This window comes from Equus quagga, chromosome 7 (genome assembly GCF_021613505.1).
Source record: "Equus quagga isolate Etosha38 chromosome 7, UCLA_HA_Equagga_1.0, whole genome shotgun sequence".
NCBI classification, from domain to species: Eukaryota; Metazoa; Chordata; class Mammalia; order Perissodactyla; family Equidae; genus Equus; species Equus quagga.
The window spans coordinates 8,932,724-8,957,584 of NC_060273.1; the positions used below are offsets into that span (position 1 = coordinate 8,932,724).

At 55.4% G+C, this 24,861-nt stretch overlaps 2 protein-coding genes across 9 annotated transcripts in view; one reads left to right on the forward strand and one right to left on the reverse strand.

The window, feature by feature from the left end:
- Nucleotides 1–2,752: 2,752 nt before the first annotated feature.
- On the reverse strand, nt 2,753–16,443 carry DEXI (Dexi homolog). Of its 2 annotated transcripts, none has more exons than XM_046667865.1 (2): nt 16,004–16,443; nt 2,753–3,409 (listed from the first exon to the last, which is right to left on the reverse strand). In XM_046667865.1, exon 1 carries the CDS (start codon nt 16,438–16,440, stop codon nt 16,153–16,155), a length of 288 nt encoding a protein of 95 aa, XP_046523821.1. In that variant the 5' UTR covers nt 16,441–16,443; the 3' UTR covers nt 2,753–3,409; nt 16,004–16,152. The 2 variants fall into 2 exon arrangements, with proteins under 2 accessions (XP_046523821.1, XP_046523822.1); XM_046667866.1 differs by lacking the exon at nt 2,753–3,409 and adding an exon at nt 10,884–11,182.
- Nucleotides 16,444–18,957: 2,514 nt separating this feature from the next.
- Nucleotides 18,958–24,861, forward strand: part of CLEC16A (C-type lectin domain containing 16A) — a 199,921-nt gene continuing 194,017 nt past the window's right edge. For 3 of the 7 annotated variants that reach the window (XM_046666958.1, XM_046666957.1, XM_046666959.1), the window contains exon 1: nt 18,959–19,211. In XM_046666958.1, the coding sequence (XP_046522914.1) occupies nt 19,132–19,211 (80 nt within the window). In that variant the 5' untranslated portion in view covers nt 18,959–19,131. Of the gene's footprint in view, nt 19,212–24,861 lie in introns of all 7 variants that reach the window. The other 4 variants (XM_046666954.1, XM_046666956.1, XM_046666961.1 and 1 more) reach the window with 2 other exon arrangements.

Sequence of the window (24,861 nt, forward strand, 5' to 3'; positions counted from 1 at the left end):
CAGAGTCCACCCCCTGACACATACACACACACACACACACACACACACAGAGTCCACCCCCAACACACACACACAGATACACACACAGCAGCGTCCACCGTGGCTCAGGACCTGTCCTTTGGGAAGGCTTTTCTTTACGGCTTCCTCAGATTCTGGGGAAAATCCAGAGCTCGGGAGCCGCAAGGTGGGAGGGCTGCGAGCTGGGGAGGGGACTGACTCCGTCTGCCCCCGCTCCACCGTGAGCCAGTCCGCAGCCAGGCTGGGGTCCTGCCTCGGCCACGGCGGGCCAGAAGGGACCTGGCAGCTTTGCTCTCTGCACAGCGCTGCCAGCTTGGCTGCTGCAGCTCGGCACGGCCCGCTCAGTCGGGAGACCCCATTTGGGTCAACTTGGCCTTCTCCTGGTGGCAGGGGGACCTGTCTGCTCGGCTCTAGTGTGCCAGCCCTGATGCCCGCTTCCCAAGCTCGCCTCCTCTTTCCAGCAAGTGGGAGTCGGGGTCAGGAGGGTCCAGGGGTTGGGACCAGGCGCTTGGCGGGCAGTCCTTGCGCAGGCGGGGCTTCCTGCCCCTGCCCAGCTGCAGAGGCGCGAGGCGTCTTGACCCAGGCTCGGGTCTGAAACACTCGGGCATCAGCCCTCAGGGGGACCCTGCATCTGCGGCCTCTGTGGGGTCCAGGGGACTCCCATTTGTGCAGCCGCGGGGCGGGGGGAGCGCCGAGACGCCTTCCGTCCAGTCCAGGCCTCTGCCGCCCCCTGCAGGTGGCCGGGGGGACCTCCTGTGCCCCCTGCTCTCGTCTGTTCAGACAAAACGCGGTCAGAGGCTGCAATTATCCAGTTACAGCTTTTAAACGATAACGACCATTTATTGAATGAGCTGATACATGTACGGTGCTTATCACAGTGCAAGGGACACAGGAAGTGCTCAATAAATGTTAGCATTATTGTTACTCTGTGCCGGGCACCATGCCAAGCCCTCTGCTCAAGAGGAACCATGGTGTAGGGGCCGCAACACAGACTCCAGGGCTGGGCAGCCTGGGCTCGATGCCCAGCTCACCACCCCCTTGTGCGATTACTTCTCTGTGCCTCGGTCTCCTCGTCTGTAAGATGGGCATGAGTAAAGGACCTGCTTCCCGGGGTTATGTGCAGATTCCAGGAGCTGACAGTGAGAACAAGGGCCTGGCATGCGGCTCGATACCTGTGAGCCGTCCTGGTTACCTACGAATAGGTGTTTCTTTCTCCCCTCTGCCTGGAATGCTCTTCCCGGCTCCTCACGCAGCTGCCGTCTTCCCATCCTTCAAGACTCGGCATAAGGGACAGCTCCTCCCCAGGCCGCCCCATTATAAACAGACAGCCCTTCGCCCCCACGCCCCAACCCCGTCACTAGTTGGTCTCTGTCACACATATCTGTTGCGTTGTCTGCTCTTGTGCCGGGATGGGAGCTCCAGGAGGGCGGGTGACTTGTCTGCCCTCTGCACCCAGCAAGGCAACTTGGACACAGTATGTGCTCAGCAAATGTTTGTGGAATGAATGAATAATCCCCACAACTCTGCTTTCTTCATTCCGCAAATATGAACTGACAGCACAGTGGTGAATAAGATGCTCTCGTAAGTCTTTCTAATTTTAGTAAAATTAAAAAAAAAATCTCGGAGCAGGACTGTTGGGTGTGATTGGGCAGTCTGCGCACTGCACAAAGGTACCTGGACAAGGGTGCAAATGGGGGTTGCAGTGCAGTTTGGGCTCTGCTTGCCAAGCTGTGAGTCCTGGTGTGGAGCCACCTCGGCCCGGAAGGGCACCTTTGTAAGGGACACAGAGTCATCTGACGAGATGGGTAAATTACTGTCCCCACTTCACAGAAGAGGTGACCTGCCTAAGGCCACACCCCTATAAAGGAGGGAGTCAAGGTGCAAACAGGACTTCTGACTTCCTCGGAGGGCCTCTCCGCGGGCACGGGCGCAGTGTGCTGGAGTTCTCCCTGAGCCCCCTCTGTTGGGGTCGGGGGGAAGCAATGCTCAGAGGAATCGGGGCATCTGGTGACATCTGGGGTCATGCCGCATGGGGAGGGATTTCAAGTCCCAGCATCTTTGGAGGCCCCTCCGTTCCCCTTGGGCCTCTCCCGGGGACGTCTCTCCCTTCTCGGGCTCACCTGGCCCCCGGGCCTCTCGGGTGCCTGCTCCGGTCCACGATTCCGAGCGTCCCCTCCTTGGACTCCCGTGAGGACAGGCGGGGCTGCTTGAATCCCACAGGCCCTTGACCACCCCCGAGGCCTCCTCCCCTGGAGAACGGAACTCATCGTCTGTAGCTCGGATGATGTGGCTGTAGGGGAAGGTGCTCATTCAGCATCCAGCGCCCTGCAGCCTACGGAGAATTACTGCCCTTTTCATTCCTTTTCATTCCGCTGAGGTGGACCCAACGTCACTCCCTCCTTCGTTGCTCCCTCCCTCCCCATCCCTCATCTTACCGTGTGCCCAGCGCTGGGCGTACCACACTGCTGACTGCTCTGGGACTCGGGCCAGATTTCCTGCATGGCCACGGGCCTTCCCCCCACACCCCAAAGGCCCCCTGGCTGACAGGCTTGGGGAAGGTGGGGGTGGGGGCGGCCTGGGACCCCCCGCCAGCCCAGCTGAGGAAACTCTTCAAACCCTGCGGGATCTCCACCTGCGGAGGCCCCGGCTCTTCTGCCCTTTGTCAACCACAGGTTCTGCGCAAGGACTCCTTTCCCGAATCTCAGAGAAAAAGAAAAATGCCGCCCGCAGCGGGTGGAGTTGCATACATTTTTTAATTGAAATAAGTCAGGCTCCTAAGTATTGCTTTTACAGGTCTGTCGAAGTCAAGTATTCATACCACTCACATTTTCAAAAATATTTCCGGCCAGAGGAGCAACGTGGCCCTCTCCCGGTGCGAAGTCACTTCTGGCCACGTGGTGAAGAACCAGCCACTCGAAAGGAGTGAGTCGAAACCCTGCCCTCGGCCGACACGTTCCTGGGCTTCTTTTCCTCTGAGTCACTCCCTGCCACAGTCACTGCGTCTAGGACCAGCCTCAGGCCAGACCCAACCAGGCTGGGGCCCCAGTGGCTTCAGACGGGGCTGGGAGTCGCTTGCGTGTGTGTGTCCCGAGTGTGAAGCGTCCTCTGGGAAGGTGACGTGGGGGAAGCGGTGCGGCTGGGGGCGAAGAGCGGGGAGGCAGACTGGCTGGGCTCCTGTAAACATCCATCGTGATGGCGAAAGGCCAGCAGCCAAGGTGAGGCTGGCGGCGCGAGCTGTGGGCGGGTGGGGTCTCCAGCCACCCCAGCCGTCCCCCTTGGGTAGGGGCAGACGCCTTCCCAGCCCGGCACTCAGTCTCAGTGTCTCCGTCCCACCGTTCTGGGTCTGGACAGGAACCTCTCTGTTGGCACGGAGCTTGTGAGGGGAGCAGGCCTAACAAGAAGGAAAAAGGGTGTTACTGCTTGGAAGCTCTGCCCTGCCATCCACTCGGTGGGGGATCTGCACCCACCCCGCAGACTTTGGGAGGCTGCGGGCAGGGAAGTCTTCCTCCATCCCCCACATTTGGGAACCATCAGAAGCCCCAGACTCAGGCTGGGGCTATTTCCCTATAATTTTTGTTAATAACTCTTTTTAGTGAATTTTCATGATTTCTACAGACCCTGGGCTAGAGAACAGGTGCAATCTCCCGTGGGAGAGAAGGGATGCTGGCACCTGAGGAAGGAGGGCAGCCCACTCCATGGTCACCCAGGGTCTGCCGGCTGACGTGGGCTCTGGGCAGCTGAGCCAGCTCCAGGCATCAGGCCGGGCTTGGCAGCATCTCCCACCGTGCCGGGAAAACACTTCGCAGCCTACAGGAAGGCTGCGGCCACAGCTGAGCCACTCAGCAGCCCCACGTGGCTCGTCCCCCGGGACCTGGCATCGTCCCAGTGCCTGGCTCCTCAGCTGGTGCCACTTCCTGTCCCTTCACTGTGTCCAGCTGGGTGCTGGTGTCTCTGCAGCATCTCATGGTCCCAGGCCCACCCTCCTGCCCCGGTTCTGAGCCTCATCTTTGCCGGTGCAGACCCCTCCTTCCGCAAACGTCATCAAGCATCAAATAAAACTTCCATGTTAAACACACAACATTGTTCACCAGGGTGCTCTTGACATGGGGGGCAGCACAATTCTCCAATGTGGGGGCTCTCCTGGGCACTGCAGGACGTTTGGCAGCATCCTTGGCCCCTGACCACTAAACGCCAGTAGTGCTGTGACAACTAAAAATGCCCCCTCGCCCCATTTCCAAGGGCCACCCGAGGGGGCAGAACTTCCACCGAGAGCCGTGAATCTCGGCAAGGTTCAGAGAAGCCAAGTGACCTGCCTAAAGCGGCACAGGGGTGACAGGCAGAGCTGACACTGGACTCGTGACAATGACAGAAAAGATCACAAGCAGGGCAGCCACCACCTCCTGGGCTTCACTACGTGCCACAAGCCCCAGGCCGGGCTGCGGTGCCTCACCCCACCCCCTCCCTCACTTTCCGAGGCACGCTGACCCGGCAGCTTCCACTGCAGGGACCTGGCCCTTTGCCAGAGGCCTTTCTCTGCCGCCAGTGCCTGCCGGGCCGCCGGGCCGCAGGTGAGGCAGGGCTAGCGTGTTCCCAGAGCCGCCTTCCCACCAGTGATGGCCAGGGAGGCGGGGACCAGTACCCCAGCTCCCGCACTTGCAGCTGGGACGACTCTGTGGCATATTTCCCATCGACAGTGGCTCCCGGAGCTCCTGAGCAGGACTGAGCCCAGAGCCGCAGTGGTGACCTGCTCAGTGACACGGCCCCTCGCTGACTCACGGCCCCACTCCCCACCCGTTGCTCCTGGGATCACCTCCCAAATAAATGACTTGCACTTCAATCGCCGTCCTGGGGTCTGCTCCCAGGGGAGCATGCCGGAGACGGAGCCTTACACAGCTCCTTTCATTCAACCCTCCTAACCCAGGAGTTACATACTATTAGGATTCCATTTTACAGATGAAGGTTCAGAGAGAGTAAGTAACCTGTCGAAGCATGCTCAGCCCTCCTGGGCTTTGTCCCACTGGAGATTTTAAACACTACATCATTTCATACCTCCTGTGTGCTAGGTCCACGCGAGGTGCCAGGGACCCCATGACGAGTACAGCCCTTGCCTGTGATATGTAGTCTAGTGAGCAATTTCAGCCCAAGCTGGCACACCTGACAATAGGAGGAAGCACAGGGCACGACTAGAGCCCAGAGTCTGGAGAAGGTTGTGCGTGAAGGGCATGCCGGGTAGAGGGAGGGCAGGTGATGGGGTCGTGGCAGGTCTGGACCCCCCTGCAGTTTGGTGAGGGTGAGAGGGCCAGAGGTAGAAGGTAGGCTGTGGGGGAGTCATGCCTGGAGAGGTGAGCAGGGACGCCATCAGCCAAATTGCTTGTGTCCTCTGCCAGATTCGCCTCCTAGAGGCCAGCTGGGAACACCGCCTTCCAGCGCTTAGAGACCTTCCCCCCCCCCAGTGACAACACGGGCAAGGGCAAGTCCTGGCGTCCTCGGGGGCCCCACCCCGCCTCCCCCTGGACGCGGTGGTGGAGAGGGGAGGCCGGGGCGCAGCCAGGGCATGGGAGAGCTCGGCCCTCGACAAAGGCACTCACGGTTCCCCTCCCACTCGGCCAGGAGTCCACCTTCTGCTGACCTCCCTCCTCCAGGGAAGCTCCAGGTGCCCTGGGGGGTCAGTGGTGGTCCTGAGAGCCCTGGGGTCCGGGAACCTGGGGCGGAATTATGTATCAGTTCACCCTGATGGCGCTCACCACAGGTCTCCACGGCAGGGGGTCCCACTTGAGCCCACTGCAGACTGGTGTGGACGAGGCGTTCAAGAACCCGAGTCATCCAGGGAACAGCGACTCGCTCCTCTGCCAATCCTCGTGACGTGACGGCAAACAGCGTTGAGATGGCAAACAGCGTCAAGAGCCAGCAAGAGCGCTTCCCCACAGGTGCCTCCCTCCCGTCTGGAGGGGCTGGGGCCGGCTCCAGCTGGAATTCACTAACGCTCTGCCACGTTCACTGTGTTTATCCGTAGGGTCACCTTCTAGTGGGGGCAAGTGATGCCAGTTTTCCATTGCTGATAGTAAATAAAGTTCCTCTCTTTTCAGAACACTAATTCCACTTTACAAAGAGAGCTGGTTTCAAGAAAACGTACGTAAATAATAGTTCAGGCAATAGGCAGGTTAGAGAAAAAGTTGTTGACGGTGTCATATGAGGTTTGGGAGACGGACTGGAGTCGGTCCCACTCACTCCACAGAGAATGAAGGGGCCCAGAGAGGGTGGCGACGAGCCCTAAGTCACATAGCAAGTTGAGAACAGAGATGTATCTTTGGTGGGAGGATGTCCTGGGACCTCTCATCTGTGCCACCCACTGTGGCTATTAAAGATCAATCCTCTTCTTCCTTTGACTTGAAGCCTGGCCTCACAGCAAAGCCCAAAGGAGAATCTTGACAACAGCTGATGTCTATCAAGTACTCTATGCTCCCCTTGTACTAACTGCTTTAACTCATGTCTTGGCTCATTTATCCCTCAAAACAACCTTAGCAGGTAGGGCCAAGTAGGACCATCATCCCTGAATTTCAGATGGGGCTCAGAGAAGTTAAGTAAATTGTACCAGGTCACACAGCTCGTAAAAGGCAGAGGCAGAATTTGAACCTCCAGTCTGACCTCAAAGTCTTAATTCTCTCAGCATCTTAGGTCCATCTCTCTCCCCCAAGGCATCAATAGCCCCCGGTGGAGAGCATCCTGGAGCCACAGCTTACAGGATCCAAGGCAGTGGGCTCTCCAACCTTCTCACGTCATTAGAGCAGGACAGACAGTTCACTGGTCAGTGGCTTCTTTTTCTTTCTTTCTGAAACTGTAACCTTCACTCCAGGCCGCTCCCCGAGCTCGATGGGGGTGTGTGGCCAGCTGACTCGTTTCTGTCGTTAGAGTGACTGCTGGCACTTGATCCATTTTAAGAAGCGATGTCTCAGCAAAAACCTCTGTGGAGAAGCTGCCTAGTTTGAGATTTGGCTTGAGAAAATGGCCATTGTGTCCTAGGGGTGCTGGTGGGGCGACGCTCTGGGCACGCTGAAAGGCAATTCTCTTTTGCAGTCCAGCCGTCCAGCTGTCGTACTCCTCTGGGGCAGCCAGGACAAGGTCTGGAATTGGCCTGTCTTGGGTAATTCTGCCTCTGCCCCTTCCTAGCTGCGTGACCTCAGGCAAGTCACCTCATCTCTCTGGGCCTGTTTCCTCATCCGAAATGAAGACCATGCCGATCTCATCGGGCTGTTTGTTGTGAGGATTACAGGGAATGCCTGCAACTCCCAGCGTACATGAGGCCTCCATACCTGGTGCTCCTCTCCTCCCTGTCCTCCCCTGTCCCCAGCTAGAGTGCACCCCGGCAGAGAGCTCCTCAGTGCTGGGGGCCTTCTGACAGGAGCGGTCCTCTCCCTCTCTTCCTCTGAAGACCCCGCCTGCTGGAAACCCACTGCTGGGTCCTCTTCCTCTGGGTACCAACCAACCATCCAAAGTGGCTAAGACAGGCGTCACCCAGATCCGGCGTGCCCGGTGGCTCCACTGTCGTCTCAGCGACAGGCTGTGTGGCAGGAGGCCCTGCCTTGTCTAGGTGACGAGCCTGTGGCGGGAAGGGGACGGGAAAGGAGAAGCCGCCCGTCGCCCGGGTCCCTGTCCCTGATGGAGCCAGTGTCCTGTCCAGCTTCTCAGACCTGGACTCTGGTTTGCACGTGGGCCGTCCATGATCCTCAGCTGCAGGCTCCGTGGAGACCCGTGGCCCAGAATATGTCTCCAGTCGGTCGTGCCCAAGAGCCTGCGAGGCCTTCCGAAGGGCAGCATTTGCCCAACCCCCTCATGAGTCTTGCCATCCAAGAACCACCTGGACCACTATTTATTCATTTAAATAGTAGCAGTATTTCAAATCAACAAACCTTTCTTTTTTAAACTCCAAAATTTTAAAAGGAACCTTTATGTCACTGAATAAAAACCAGGATTATTTGCTATAAACAGAAGGCAATGCTAAAAATAAATACGATGAAAATGAAACCATTAATTCTAGCCAGACACCCTGGCCTGCAAAAGCCAGCCTGGGCCTGGTTTCTCAGGTCACAAGGGAAAAGTACAAGTGCCCAAGAGGCGGCAGGGCACTGCCAGCCCGGTCACACCGCTTTGGTGTATTCACGGTCTCCCAGGGATGCCGATGGCAGAGGACCTCACTCGGGAAGCACTTGGAGTGTAGCTAGGAGGCCCAGCTTGGCCACCTCCCAGCTGGGTACCCGAGGTGAGTCATGAACCCCCCAAGCCTGATCCCCTCCCTCCATAATGGAGCTAACGAGCCCTGCCCTGCCTGTTCATGGGGTGACATCAGGCAAGGAAGCTATGGAGATGTGGGGGAGGCAGCTATGTTATTTATCTTTTTATTAAGGTCACACTGGTTTACAACACTGGGTAAATTTCAGGTGCACATCACATTTCAGCTTCTGTACAGACTGCATGGTGTTCACCAGCAACAGTCTAGTTTCCATCCGTCACCACACACGTGCCCCTTTACCCCTTTCGTCCTTCCCCCACCCCCTTCCCCTCTGGTCACCACCAAGCTGTTCTCCTCTATGTGTTTGTTTATATTCCACACATGAGTGAGATCACATGGTATTTGTCTTTCTCCGTCTGACTTATTTTGCTTGGCATAAGACCCTCAAGGTCCATGCATGTTGTCACAAACGGCACGAGTTCATCTTTTTGCTTACAGCTGAGTATGCGTACACCACATCTTCTTCATCCAATCATCTGTGAGTGGACGCTCAGGTTGCTTCCACATCTTGGCTCTTGTGAATAATGCTGCAATGAACACAGGGGTGCATGTATCTTTTCCAATTAGTGTTTTCATGTTCTTTGGATAAATATCCAGTAGTGGGATAGCTGGGTCGTATGGTAGTTCTATTTTTAATGTTTGAGGCATCTCCACACTGTTTTCCATAGTGGCTGCCCCAGTTCGCACTCCCACCAGCCGTGCACAAGGGTTCCCTTTTCTCCACATCCTTTTCAACACTTGTTATTTCTTGTCTTTTCAATAACAGCCTTTCTGACCGGTGTGAGGTGATATCAGATTGTGGTTTTGATTTCCATTTCCCTAGTAATTAGTGATGCTGGACATCTTTTCATGTAGAGAAGTGGTTATTTTTAACCACCCAGCCAAGTCCCCTGCCCGGAAGGAATCCCAGGGGTGGAGCCTTCCCCTTCCAGAGGTGACTGGAACTGGAACCGGCTCCCGGCCACCCCCGGACCTGGGGCAGGGGATGCCAGCTGCGAGGGCACCCGTCACCACCGCTCACACGGACGCACTGTCCTGGGTAGCTGGAAGGGTGGAGGATAGGAGCAGGCTCCCGGGCGGCGCCCCTCTGGGTCTGACACATCGTCAACACTGACAGATCCTTTACTGAGAACTGACTATGCGTCCTTTGCCGTCTCGTCTAATGTGCACGAGCCCTTCAGCAGGTACCACTGTCAACCCCATTTTACAGAGAAGGAGACTGAGGCTCCAGGAGGTGAAGTCACTTGCCCAAGGTGTCGGTGGAGCTGGGATTAAACCCAAACCTGTCTGACTGCAAAGCCTCTAAGCAACAATTTTGGGGGCACGTGGAGATGGCCTTAAATAACCCTGAGTCGCACAGAGCGAGCAAGCAACTCGCTTTTCGGTTCTCGGTCAATCCTCACGATCACTTGGGGGAGAAAGTTCCACCTCGGTGCTGCTGTATCTCTGTCACCTGACAGCTGCTGTCTCCCTTTGCAACAAAGAGCAGGCCAGAGGCCCTGCGCCCTTACCTGGCTTTAGCATTTGGCCAGAAGTTAACGACAGTGGCACTTAACTCATTATCCACGCTAAGCAATGCTGGTTTTCTTTTTCAGTGACATAAACATTCTTTTAAAAACAAATTCACATAAAAAAGTAGATTTTTTAAAGATGAAGTGCTAAAACCAGTATACTTCGTTGTAAACTATGTTATAAAGGGAGAAAGAGCAAGTTCACAGTGGAGAGACCTGCAGACACCACCTTCGCCAAGAGATCAGAATCAGCATCACCAGCAACGGGGCAGGCAGACGCCACCTGTCCCCTGACATGATGCGCTCGGCAGGACGCGCACTCAGCTCTCTGCCGTATTCCTGCAAAAACACACACCTGAATCTAACCTCCAGAGTAAACACCAGACAAACCCAAACGGAGAGGCTTTCTACAAGATAACAGGCTTGCACTCTTCACAAGCGTCGCTGTCGTGAAGGATAAAGACAGACTGAGGAACTGTTCCAGACGGAGGGAGGCACAAGAGACACGGCTATGGATGCAAAGGGGGAGTGGGCCTGGATCCTGAACCTCAACGGCCCTCCTTTTCATTGTGGAAGGACGCTACTGGGACAAACGAGGAAATCTGAATAAAGTCACAGCTCAGATAGGTCATAAGATTCTATCAATGTCAACTTTGCAGAAAAGCATCACAACGCCTGCACTCCATTTTCCAATGGCTCAGGAACATGACTGTACACGTCTCTGTATGTGTATATACGCATGTGCACAGACACCGAGTGGGCGTGTGCTGCATACGTGAGCAAACGTGGCACGTGAAGGGTGCCGCTGGCAAATGTGCATGAGGCTATGTGGGAATTCTTTGTAATCTTCTCGCAACTTTTGCATAACTGTGAAATTATTTCAAAATAAAGCTTTTTACAAAAACTCAGAAAAAAGGAGTGAGAGTGCCCATGAGGCAGGCCAGGCAGAGCCATGAATGGTCTTCCCAGGATGGGAGCTGGGAGCCCCTCGCTGGAGCACCGCCCCCCCCCCCCCCCCCCCCCCCCCCCCGCCCGACTCTGCAGCACCAGGTTGGGACGCTCAGCTGTCTTACTCGGCTCTGTTCCCCTGGCCCCTCACTCCCCTTTCTGAGCCTCAGCTTCTCTATTTGTGAGATGGGGATAATGACGTTTGTCCCTTTTATTGTGATCTTGGTTTCTCAAAAGCAGATGATGGGGGCCAGCCCGGTGGTGGAGTGGTTAAGTTCGCCTGCTCCACTTCAGCAGCCAGGGTTCGTCGGGTCAGATCCTGGATGCAGACCTAGGCACCGCTCAAGCCATGCTGTCATGGTGTCCCGCATCCAAATTGGGGAAGATTAGCACAGATGTTAGCTCAGCGACAATCTTCCTAAAGCAAAAGGAGGAAGATGGGCAACAAATGTTACCTCAGGGTCAATCTTCCTCACCAAAAAAAAACGAAAGAAAGAAAAGAAAGCAGACTATGTTTTCAGAAGTCCTGGGGGGAAAGACAGCAGACAAACCAGGAATACAAACGGTCAAGTTGATAGGAGCCCTTAATTTCTTAGTCAATAAAACAGACATAAGGGCTGTGAGGGTGTCCCTTGGATGAAATATCCAGTTTGCATAACTCAGGGACAAGGGAGTGGGACCCTTGGCATCTCACTGTCTGGAGATACATATTGAGGTCTTCTCCTGTCCAAAGGGGCAGCCAGCACCAATGCACCCTGTGGGCAGCACCCTCCGGTAAGCCTCATGTCAGGACAGAGCTGGAGAGTCAACCACGCCTGGGGGTGCACACCACCATCATCTGTCTCTCACCTGGACAACAGTCACAGCTTCCTACCTGGTTTCCCCCACCTGCCTGAACCCTGCCTGGAGCTCCACTGGCTGCCTGTGTGAGATCTCACATGACCTGAATCTATGGTGCCCATGTCCCTGAGGAAGGTTTGGGGTTGGTGGTTTTTTTTGCTGAGGAAGATTTGCCCTGAGCTAACATCTACTGCCAATCTTCCTCTTTTTTATATGAGCTCCCACCACAGCATGGCCACTGACAGATGCGTGGCGTAGGTCCATGCCTGGGAACTGAATCTGGCCCACCAAAGTGGAGTGTGCTGAACTTAACCACTAGGCCCCTGGGGCTGGCCCAGGTTTGGGTTTCTCAGCAGGGCAGCGATATGCCCAGCCTGGCTGTTCTGCTGATGGCACAGGTGACTAACTGGCACGGAGGGACCAGGGCAGGCAGATCAGGAAGGATGGCTGTGCACCCAGTTGGGAGACTGAAGCTAGGAAATTCAATAAGACGCAGACCGATGGGTCTGGTTACCCTTAGCTCCAGATCTGAGCTCCACCAGGCTGCAGGGACTCCAGCAGCAACCTTCTCCAGTCTCTCCATTTCCAGCACAGAGCAGCTCCCCTCTCACGGCCCTCCCTCTGAGCTGAGAGACGGCTGGCAGGCACAGCTGCTTTCATCAGCAACCGGGACAAATCAGCCAGCTGAGCCGCCTCCACATGGGCACTGCTGGGACGGCAACTCTCCCGGCTCCCGGGCCAGCCGCTGCGGCCCTTCCTCCTGGGAGGGAGCAAGGGAGATCCGGACTCCCCACTCCCTGCTCCTGGGCAAAGATGAACGCTCCAGGAAAACTGCAGAGCGCAGCTCCCGGGCTCCAGATCTGGTGGCCCTTGGAGACCACGGGGCAGTGGGAAAGGTCTCATGAGGGTCCTGGGCCAGGAAGGTAGAGTGGAAAGTCTGTCCCAGTAGCCCAGACCTGCACCGACCCAGCACTCAGGCCTCTTTAGCTCATCGAGGGGGATAAATTCACGCGCCAGCCTATGTGCAGGTTTACACACCTGCAAGGGCTGAGTGTACACACTTCCCATTACATCTGACAACAGTAATACGGCCTTATTATGCACAGCAAGGTCTACCAGCTTTACAGTCATCTCATTTAATCCTTACAACGAGGTGGATTTTCATCATCCCTGCCTCAGAGAACTCTGACACACAGGGAGGTATGTGGCATGCCCAGGGTCACAGCTAGGACTGGGGTTTGAACCCAGGCCCTCTGAATCACAGGTCCTTGCTCCTAATCATGACCCTAATCCTCATGCTTGACAAATGTGGGAGGAACTGAATTCTGTGTGTACACACAAAAGAAAGAAAGGAAAAGGAAGAAGAGGGCGCTAAAGTGCGTGTACCTTTTCGTCTTGACTCCACCCTGGTCCCCAGTGCCTGGCATGTCCATCCTCTTAGTCGGTGTTTGCTGGATTGGCTCATATGGAACATGAGATTGTGTCTGTGTGAGAATGAGCAAGAAAGAGCAGGATGTGACTACCGTGTTCCTCTGTTTACGGAAAGGGGTCCGGAAAGGAGGTACAGCCACATCACCTTTAATCTTTCCCAAAGGCCTTCCTGCTGTGAGCCATGCCTTCTCCACTAGAGTCTGGGTTTCTCCCGTCCTTGGGGCCAGGGCCATCCTGGCTTGGATTCGGGAGTGGGGAAGAAGGAATGCCGTGCCTGGCTTCTAGCATTTCTCCAGGAGGAGTTTTCCCCACAACCCCAGCTCCCCAGCTCCCAGGGTCAGCCCATCCCTCTGAAAGCTTTGCAACGGTGTCCCTGAGACCCACTTGCCGGTGTTTCTGCTCAAACGTTTGCTGCAACGTATGTTGAAGCATTTGGGCTTCGGTTTTCGGTTCAGAGTATGCCAATGTTTTCATTTGGAAGAGGAAGTGTTTCTGTTAATGTGCTGAAGAGATAAAATAAGACACTCTTCACCAAGTTACACTGTCTGAAAGTCAAGCGCTTGGCCTGGGGGCAGGGATGCATCCTGGGATCCCTTAAACAGGGCCTGGCAGCAGAGCAGGCAAGGCTGATGTTTGTTGAATGACTGAATGAGCAAAAAAGCAAAGGGCCTAGAACTAGGCATGGTATATGATCAATACTCAGTATCGGCTTTGAACGGATCCCAGAGGTTCTACCTTCAAAAGGTGTTCTCGGTATGCTCGTGTTCCTCATCTTCACTAACCTTTGCTCATCCAAGCCCCTGTCACCTCTGGCCTGAGCAAGTGAACAGCTCCTCATGACCTCCCTGCTCCACATTCGCCCCTCCAGCCCATTCTGCCCACAACCGCCAAAGTCAATTTGCAAAATGTGCAGTGGGATTGAGTCACTCCCTGCCTGGAACCTTCTGCGGGCTTCCCATGGCTCACGGCTGTGGCCTCCAGGTCCTGCATGGCCGGGCCCCCCAACCCCACTGACATGTCCTCGGGCCTCTTTCCAGCCACGCTGGCCTCCTTTGAGGGGCTGGAAGAAGCATCTCTCCCACTCCAGGGCCTTGGCATGAGAGGTTCCCCCTGCCCAGACTGCTTTTCTCCAGATCTTCATGTCTGGCCTTCTACTAATTCAGGGCTCAGCTCCAATGTGTGGTCTCCTCAGAGAGGCCTTCTCTAACCCCCCCCCCAACTGAAGCAGCCAGCCCATCTGTGTTCTCCTGTTTCACTCACTCGACAGACATTTATGAAGCATCCACGAGATGCCACGTGCTGTTCTGGGTGCGGAGGAAACAGCAGTGAACACACCAGAGGACGTCCACGTCCTTCTCCCATGTCCTTCTCCCGTGTTTTCGTAGCTCTTAAAAAAATCTGATTATCTTATTTGGGAACCTGCTTGTTTTTCTCACCAAGTGCCAGGAGGGCTGGGGCCGGGTCTGTCTTATTCACTGTGTTCACACACCAGGCACAGCAGGTACTCAGTGAACATTTGCTCAGTAAAAGAATGGATCAATTGATGGATGGATGGATGGATAGATGGATGGATGGAGAGAAGGCAGACAGGCAAACTGAGTAGGTACGCAGAGCAGCTGACACACTCCACCGGGCACTAGGCTCTTGCTGAGGTCTAGCTGAGCTCAAATGATGCTTTCTTCACAGAAATCTCACTATCAACCCTCCAGGGGCGCCCCTGGGCCCAGCACGACTGCCAGTGGATGCTGCCCCACCCTGCCTCACACTCTGACTATGGTCATCCTGGCTGACACGGGCAACAGAGGAGAGGAGTTAACTCAGCCCGCTTGGGGTGAGGAGCATCAGTGTCTGTTTCCAAAAGGAGCCCTTGCCCACCTCCTCAGTATCCCCCCTCCGTTGCCATTGCCACTCCAGCACCGTCCAGCTGAGGGGCTCCAGCCAAGGAGTTCCTGCATGCCCCGTGAACCCTCAGCAGACCCGACAGCCTGCCTGTCTCTCTCTCTCATCTAGTTCAGCTGCCTTTCTTCCTGGCTGTATGCCTTTGGCCTTTCTCCTTCCTAGACCTTTATTTCCTTCCCACTAACACACAAGGTGAGGCCAGACACGCAGCGTCCTGGTCGCAGCCCCGAGGCCCGACTTTAACACCTCAGTGCAAGGATCTTGTATTCCCTTCTACTGGCCCAAGAATCCCAAGGCCTTGCAAACACTGCAGGCGAGGCCAGTCCCAGCTCCAACCCCCAGCTCGCCGGGTCTGCGAAGGCAGCCTGCAAACCGGCAGCCCCTGCAGATTTGAGCTGCAGAACTGCCGAGCTGGGGCAGCCTGCAAACCGGCAGCCCCTGCAGATTTGAGCTGCAGAACTGCCGAGCTGAGGCAACCTGAAACCTGACTCTCAGACAGCGGCAAATCCAAGGCCCAAAGGAAGTACAGGGTTCTTTGCCGAAGGAGGTTTGTCCTCTCACAGTCTCGGCCGAGAACCCTTGCCCCCAGGCCCCACCCAGTCCCCCAAGGGGCCACAGCACAAGGTGATCAGTGCTTGCCTCCCTACCTCTTCTGAGACTCCAAGTCTTCATCCTTCCGGGACTAGAGAGAATCCCCAAAAAGCCAAGGTCACCATCAAGCCAGGCTGAGGACAGGGGGAGGAACTGACAGCTCTGCCTCAAATGGATTTTGGACACAAAGGCTCTTTCCAGAAGCTGTGGCAGTAGGTACCACGGCTACCCCCAACACCACTTAGGCCCTGCCTCCCTTCCCCTCTTCAACAGCCGTCACCTTCCCCGGGGGAAGCTTTCCAGCCCTAACCAAGGGACTAAGAGAGGTCTGGCCATTTCTAGTATTGAAATACACCTGGAGAAGGCGGACGGAGGAATCAGAAGCCTGGGGGAGGGGTGTGCGTCCGGCCTGGGGAGGCCTCCCTCTTCCCAGCCGGCGCCCCAACCCGCCCTCATCCCGCGCAGAGAGGGCACTCACAGGCCTGGGAGACTGGAGAGGGCCTCGTCCTGGGGGTTCCATCCCTGGCCAGACGGTGCCTCCAACCAGCAGCGGAGGCATGATCTGGGTGTCCGTTCCGGATGGAGGGTTGCGGGTCGTGGCGGGGGATGGGGGGCCGGCAGCCAAGCCTACTCCAAGTAACCATCGAAGACGTCGAGCTCCGAGTCGGCATCGTAGAGGCCCGAGCCGGGGTCAGACAGCACGCCGAGGTCCACGAGCGCCTGGTCCATGTCCTCAGGCAGGAAGACGAGGCCCACGTTGAGGACGATGTACTCCATGAGGAAGGCGTAGTATAGGATCAGCACGTTGACGAAGAACAGGCCCACGAAGAACATAGAGGGCAGCAGCGGCGGCGGCACGTAGGGGACCAGGGGGCCCAGCGCGTCCAGGTGGGCCGCGACCCGGGCGCCGGGCATGCAGGGGCCGGCGAGGGCGGCGGCGGCCCGGCGATCCCAGCGAGCTCAGCCGCTGCGGCGCCCGGACGGCCGGCGAGGGGGCAGCTCAGCCATCCAGGGGCGCCCCTGGCTCGACCGAGGCTGCGCCGGGCCCCGGCGATGGCCCCCGGGGATGGGCGGCGGCCCCTGCGGACGCGTCTCGCCCCCGAAACGCGCCTGGCGGGGTCACCGCTCCCCAAGATGCGCCCGCACGGCCCTCTCGATCCGTCCGGCGGCCAGGCGGGTCCCCTGACGCCGCTGGCGGCTGCCCAGCTCCTCCGATGCGCCCCGCTCGCGCTCACGGGCCCTTCCGGCGCCGGAGGGGACCCCACGGCGGCTCAGCATCGAGGGCCAGTGCCGGCCGCGGTCCGCCCAGCCCGGCCCGGCCGCTCCTCGAGACCCCTCCGCGCCCCCGCAGGCGCAGCGCCCATGGCTGCGGCCGCCGCGTCGCCCTCCTGGTCGCGCTCCGAGCCCCGCCTCCAGAGCGGCCGCGCGCCCATTGGCCCCCCGCGCCCTGCCCGCGCCCATTGGCCCGCTCAGCGCCCGCGCTCATTGGCCCGAGCCGTCCGGGGGCGGGTACCGCTTCGCTCCGCCCCTCGGGGCGCGGGGCTCGGAGATGCTTCCCGGGTTCCGGACTCCCGCCGGGTCCCAGATCCGGTTCGCTCTGCGCCGACCCAGGCCGTAGGGGGCGGGGAAAGAGACAGAACGCGACTCAAACCTACACTTATCCTGAGGCCGCAAGAGCTGAAGGAGACCGCAAGCTGCCTCTGCACCTTGCTGGACTTGAGTATGGCGCCACGCCTCTTTGGGACTCAGTTTACCGGTTGAAAAAGGAGGCGGGGTAGGAGAGGGGTGGTGGGCTTCAAGAGTGAAAATCTTGGACTTTGCCGTAGTGCCAGTTTTTCATGGTGGGGATGATCAATCAGTGCCCCCTTCGTCTCCAAATTCTAGCTGGTGGGGGTTCTGGATTTATGGAGTTCACGGACACCCGAGTAAAGAGATTCCTAGGCAGGTCAGACCTTCGACCAGTAGGGCTACTTCTTGTTTCTTTTTACTTTGTAAACCACATTTAAAACAACAACAATGCACATGGTTAAACCTTCAACCGAGAAGTGCACAGAAAAATGAGTCTGGCTTGCGCTCACTGATTCCCCTCCTCATGGGCAGCCCTGTACAACCTTCAGGAGACCGATCTTGCCCGAAGCGCCTTCCAAAGCGGTTCAACAAACTTTTAAATCTCAGGCCACACTGGGCTGGGTGCTTTGCAAGCGTAGCTTAATTGGAGCCAGTTAAAGCAGTGTAGTATGTTCCTCCTTTTGACAGAGGAGAAAACCGAGGCCCGGAGAAACGGAGGGACCCTGGCAGCCTGCCTGCGTTTGGAGCCCAGAACCTGCCCTTTTTACTCCATGACTGTCTCTTGCCCCTTTAGATGAATTACTGAGCAAACCATTAACCCCCGCAGTGGTCTATTCTCCAACTGCAGAAGGTGAAACAAACCTTCATTTATTCATTCACTCTGCCAATATTTCTTGAATACCTGTTAGGCGCCAAGCGTTATGCTAGGCATTGGGGAGAACATTGGCCCTTAGCCCAATTCTGTCCTGAGCACAGTAAATGGGACACACTAGGCCTTAGATACCTATAAGGTATAGGAGTGAACGAATGAATGAATGAAAGGTGAATAGGGCAGTCTTGCCTCCACAGAGTTTCCCGCTCCTAATCCAGGAGACAAGTTTAGGTACGTCTTCTTGGCTCATGTAGAGAAGCTGAGTATTTCAATTTTGTTTTTTTTATGTGGTTGTTTTGGAAATGGCATGTTTTGGGTGAAGACCAGAGAAACCCTCTTAAAGTACAGGACGTTCAGTTTTGGTACACTTTTGCTTGAAGCCCTTTCCATATATATTTTTTAATTGAAATGGAAAAAGAAAAAGGTTGTGAGGACAAACAAGACTGTTACCGATTCGATGCGCTTTAATTTATTGGCGGATAAAAAGAGGGGTGCCTGGGTTTGAACCCTGATTCTGTCACTTACTAACTGCATGGCCTTGGGCAAGTCAACCCCTCTGTGATTCAGTTTCCTGAAGGTAAAATGGGGATAATAACAGTACCCAACTCATAGGGTTGTTGGGAGAATTAAGTAACTCAATATACAGAATGCGCTTAGGACAGTGGTACATAGTATACGCTATGCAACAGTTACTCTTATTCTTATCATAAAGCTAATAATTGTTAATATTGCTGTTACTTTTATTTACCCATCTTCGCTGCTGCCCTCCTCAGGGCTCCGCCCCTAAGTTTCCCATTCCCGCCCACCCGGACGATACTGCGGACTCTCCTCCTCTGGTTCCGCCTCCTTTTGGAGCCCGCAGGCCCGCCGTTGCGTGTGGCACGCCGGGCCTTGTAGTTCGTTCGCAGAGTCCTGTCGGCGGGGACCTCGCCAGCGAACTGCATTTCCCAGTGTTCCCCTTGGCGGCGGCCGTAAAGCGCGGCGGTCGAACGGCCGGTTCCGGCTGAATGTCAGTGCGGGGCTGTGGGCTAGGGAGGAAGGTGGTTGGCGGTCCCTCCATCACCTCCGCCGTTGCCTCCTCCGCTGCTTCTGCCGCCGGTGGCGCCGGGCCGCTCGGCCGCTTGGGCATGAGACCGTGAGGCGAGCGACGGGCGGGGGCCGCCGACATGTTTGGCCGCTCGCGGAGCTGGGTGGGCGGGGGCCATGGCAAGTCTTCCCGCAACATCCACTCTTTGGACCACCTCAAGTGAGTGTGTTGGGGGCAGAGGGGGGAGGCCGCGGGGCTGGACGTGGGGATGGGGGCGCATAGTCCCGGGCCGGGGGCGCTGGGAGGCGTGAGAGCGGAGGTGGAGGGCGGAGAGCCGCCTGGGAAAAGCTGTGCGGTGGTTAAGAGCGAGGGCTCTGGAGTCAGGGCGCCTGGGTTCGAACCTTGACCCGGTCGCTCCTCGCTGTGTGACCTTGGGCAACTTGCTTAGCTTCTCAGAGTTTTCCTATCCCCATCTGTAAAGTAAGGGGATGAGATTTCAGTTTAAGGACACAGACTTCTTTCTTGCCGGGGGCAGACGGTGGGCATCAGGGTTCCCAGGGTGGTACTTCTTAGGCTGGACAGCTTAGGGGTCAGAGGTCTGGATCCTGGAGTCGGACAGATCTGGGTTGGAATCTAAGTGTGCGAATTTAGGCCTCAGTTTTCTCAGTTGTAAAACAGATATTGTGACTGGCACCTGCTTCCTACTATTGTTTTTGAGGATTGATAAGAGAATGCTCATAAAGCCAGAAGCACACGCAGTGCTTAATAAAGGGCAATAATTAAAGACAGATTGTTTTCTTGGGGAAGTCTAAAGAGGGACTGTCAGAAGTGGAGCTCTGGGGGAGGCCACGGGGCGAATGGGGGGCCTGGGAAGCAAGAGGGCGTGGAGTGGCTTTGCAGTCAGACCCACATTCAAATTCTGACTCCACCGCTTAATGATTGTGTGACCTTGGACAAATTATTTCACCTCTCCGAGCCTCTGGTTCCCATGTGCACATGGGGAGGGTGAACATTGTGCAAGGATTCAGTAACGTCATGCATGGAAAGAGATTAATCCACTGTCTGTGACACAGTAGGTGGCCAATAGAGGTAGCTGTGTTAATCACCTAGGCAAGCCTTCCCAGATCCTGATTCCTTTCTGCTAGATCTTTCTCTTGATTTCATTCAAGACATCTCCACTATTTGTAATTATCCTGTTTGTTTTTACTACTTTTCTGTCTGTTACAAAACCGATACTTCCAGGAAGGCAGAGACTGCTTGTTTTGCTCACAGCTGTGTTTCCAGCATCTAGCGCTGTGCCTGGCACACGATAGAAGCCCGATGGTGCTTAAAGAATGAAAAAGATGAATGGATTGGGGAAAGGCGCAGCGCATGCAGGAGTTTTGGAGGGGAGGTGAGGGAAAATAGAGACCTTTGAGGAGGAAATGACTTCAGGGAGGAAAGTATAGTGGCGATGGGGAGGGAGTTGGGTGGGGAAGTAGGCAAACCTTTGGTGGTGAGAAATTGGCTGGTTTCCAGAGGGAGATCCCAAGATTACTAATGGGAAGGAAGAAGGATGGAGCAGGGAGGTGGGGAACAGTGGGAGGAAGACAGGGGCTCTTGGAAAGGATTGGTGGGAGGGAAATTAGATGGGGGCTTCTCATTTGGCTGGGATCAGGGGTGCTGTGTCCTCTCAAGCATGGAGCAGGCATTTAATAAATGTTTGTGGGTCCCAGAGAGTGGAGGGCAGGAGGGCACATTACATGGTGAGGGATGGTTTGGGGCGGTGGTGGTGAGAGAAGGCATGCGGGGGAGAGAGGCCCAGGACAAGGAGAGGGGTGTGTAGGGAAGCAGGAATCTTAAATGGGAGGGCAGCTGGATGGGAAAGGGAGAGGCGTAAGGATTTCAGGAATTTAGAGAGTGGGTGGATGTGGCTGAGAAGTGGAGGATGGTTATCTAAGGGAGGCTGGGCCTTTGGCCAGCATCCAGGTACCTGCAGGCGCTCACCTAACTCTGTGTGATTCTAGCCCTTTGGAATTCCTTTAATATTTATTGAATGCATTTTCTGTGTCAGGTACTTGCTAAGGACTTCTTGTGTGTTATTTCCTTTAGTCCTCACAAGTCTATGAGTTATAGGAGCTATTATTGCCAATTTATAGAAGTGGAAACTAAGCTTCAGAGAGATTATGTCAGTTGCCCCAAGGTGACAACAGCTGAGAAGCGTCAAAGTCAGGATTTGACTGTAGTGCTTGACTCATTACACCGTCTTTTGGAATAAGACTTCCCTATTGGCCAGTTCGGGAAGACTTTCAACTTGGCTGAGTCTCACTGCCCACTGGGGCCTCTTCACTATCCAGCCAGCCAGGGAGTGGTCAAGGGTCTCAGGTTCCTTCGAAGTATCCTGGGATCTGCCCAGGGTCATTGTTTAGGTCGCACGGCCATCGGCCATCGGGTGCTTTTTGGAAACCCGAGCTGCCTGCCCTAGATCAGGCAGATCAGCTTAATCCCTATTATAGCCTGAAGAACCTGGCGATTTGTGTATTGGTGTGCGGCTTAGAAGATCCCAAAGTGACTTGGAAAAGAGTGCCATAAAGAGCTAGTGTCCACCCCAACGCTTGTGATGCCTTTCGCTTGGCTCTGATAGTGAACACTGTGGCCTTGGGTACAGGACCACTCATTCCCTGAGGGAGTGCGCAGGCTGGTGGGGGAGACAGCCAAAGAGCCAGTGACTGTACAGTGTGACAAGTGCTGGAGTTGCGGTGGGCCCCGGGTTCTGGGGGAACCCTTTGTGGAAGCTTTCTGGGGGAAGGCAGCATCAGAGCAGAGTCTTCAAGAGGGAGCAGGAGCCACTGTGTGGGGCAGTGGGGTGTGGGGGCAGGACCAGGGTAGGGTCCTGCTGGAGGTCAGGGGAGGGCTGGTAGTTGTGGGAAACAAGCCTGGGGGTAGAACGGGGCTTGGGCTTCATCTGACATGTAGGGTGACCCACTGTCCCGGGTGCCTGGGACTGAGGGGTTTCCCAGGACATGGGACTTTCAGTGTGAAAACTGAGAAAGTCCTGGGCAACCAGTACAAAGTGGTCACCCTACCAGTGACAAGTGACCGTTCCTAATATACTGTTGCCCAGACCTAGGGCAGTGTGGGTAGAGAGGAAAGGTTAAGGTATTTAAAAGCATTTAGAATTGATAATTTTTTTTTTGGCACACAGAGAATCTGGGAACCCTCTCCCTTTTTTTTAATAGACTTTGTCTTCGAGAACAGTTTGAGATTTACAGAAAAATTGAGAAGATAGTACAAAGAGCTGGAAACCCTTTTTGAACCACTCCCAGCTTTCAAACTGGAAAGGAATTTTCCTGTTAGCTGGGGTTTTACTTTTGCTAAATAGTGGGAAACGGTGTACCTGTGGTCTTTGTCTACGGAATCAAGTTAGTGATTTATTTGAGGTCGATTGAAATGGTAAGAGGTTATTTGCTACACATCTTGGGTGATTTATTGTCCAGACTATTGGCGAGGCTGTGACGTGACTATCGAATGCCCACTACCGAGCAGAACCTTTACTGATGGAGTTGTTTGATTGCTACAGAACCATCACCTGGCCCAGGAACTGTGACTCCACAAACTGATAGAACTCCTGGGTTGGTGTTGTGTTGTTGCCTTAATGCTGATCACTTTGTGTGTGGGTTAGGATCCTTGATTGCAAGTGACAGAAACCCAGCTGGAATAGCCGTAAGCCCCAAATGGAAGTGATGGGCTGATGTCACGAATGGTCTGTCCCAGTCAAGCCAGGCTCAGTCCAGGTGTTTAGACAAAGCTAGCAGGATCTGCCTCTTCCAGTTCTTGTCTGTGCTTTCTTCTCTGTTGGGGTCTTTCTCAGCAGGCTAGGCTGACATCGTATCATCTTAACAATCCCTGGGAAAAAGCATGTCTTTTTTTGATGCCAGCGGAAGTCCAGAAGTGAGTGTTGTTGGACCAGCCTGGGGTCTCATGCCTGTCCCTGGGCTAGTCACTGTGGCAAGGGGCAGGAGATGCTCCGATTGGTCCTCCCCTGGAGCCAGGGTGGCATCAGCCCCTCCTAAGCTAGTGGACAGAGAATGAGAGAAAGAGGTGGTTCCCCATGGGAAAATCAGGGGTTAGGACCCAAAGAGAAGAGGAGTGTATATCCACCAAGCAGATGCTCACCTATTCTTGGTATATGCAACTTTTGCCTAAGATAGCACAGATTATTTTTAGAGGTTGGGGTACAATATTGCCAGACTCATTTTCTTAGAATATCGTACGCAGCATATCACTCATAGTCTGAGGCACCCGTTATGTCAAGTCTGAGTTCTTTCAGGCTTTCAGAATGCTCCAGACTCTGTTCCCATCCATCTCGTTTGGGAGCACGGAGGACGGCCCTTTAACCCAGGCTGCGGGGTCAGGAGCATCCTTGGTAGGCAGACGCTCATTTAACTGGAGGGAGGCCTGAAGGATGAGTGGTTGATGCTGTTCCCACTCAGTGGCAGGGGTGGGGCAGGGGTTGGGGGAGACGCTTCAGGCAGAGGAAACAGCATTTGAGAAGCCTGGGGGAGAGAGACTCAGGTCATTCAGTAAGCGAGTGCATGTGGGACAAGGGGGAGGTCTAGGACCCAAAAGCAGAGTGATGATGAGGTGGGAGAGGTCACAGAGGCCAGGTCCCACTGGGCCTCATAAATCATGTGAAGGAATTTGGACATTAGACTGAGAACAGTGGGGAGCCATTGAAGGTCTTTTAACTAGAGGAATGCTGTGGTCCAGCCGAAGTTTGGAGAATGGGTTGGAGGAGGGCCAGACTGGAGGTGAGTGTCCCCTCAGGGGGCTGCTGCCTTCTTCTAGCGAGTTAGTTAGGCTAGCAGGCTGCCATAATCCACGGGTATTTCTTGACACATGCTGTGTCACATTGATGGTCCTTCTCTCTCGCTCCCTGTTACACACACCTCACGCACCCACCTGTCTGCATCTTTGCTCTCTGCACTGAGCTCCCCTCCTCTTCCTGCCCATCCAAATGCCTAACTGAATCCTTTAAATAACAGTTCTTTCATAAAAATTGCCCTGGTGACTTCAGCCAGCCAGAAGTTTTACGGATGTCTCTAACTTCGCTCGTTCCTGTTCCTGCCGGCCCGCTCAGTTAACACATCATCACATACGGTCTTCTCATCGTGAGGAGTTAGACCAGCCTTAGTGCTCTGGGCTCTTCAAGCTTTGTCCCAGCCTTGAGTTACCCCAGGAAGCTGGCCAGGGTTCCTCAGGCCTGTCCTGTTGCTGAAATGGCCTCTTGGTTATGTGTTTCTCTGTCTCTCCAAGTCTGAATGTAAGCTTCATGAGGACAGAGACGTGTGCAGCTTGTTCACCTGGGAATTGGCAGACACTGGCACGGGGCCTGGCACATAGTGAGCAATCAACAGGTATTTGTCACGGGATGAACCAAAGAGGCAGGTTCTGGCCAGGCTTTCCTTAATGACGGCTTGCCCTTACCAGTTCGGTCAGTCTGTGCCAGAGCATTTTTCTGGATTTTTCTGGAGCTGAAAGCCCTGCCCACACCCTCGCGGTGGTTGCTGGCTCCCCGGGATCTTGGACTCACTCTCATTTGCCGGCCCAGTTAATCGTTCGGGGATGTTCACAGGGAGAAGCAGCGCCTGTAACACCTTTCCCTGGTCCTCCCATTCCAGTCCACCCTGCGTGGGGCTTCCCCTTGTCTTGCAGACCAGAAGGCTGGGCTGACCAAACCGAGGTGTTCAAGCCCTAGAGTGGGGTGCCCCGGGGAGTCTCCGTCCCAGTGCTGACAGGCCAAACAGACACAGGCCCTGTGTCTGTAACCCCGCCCCCCGGCGCGCCCTGCAGAGATTGTTATCTGCGGGGGGGGGGGGGGGGGGGGGGG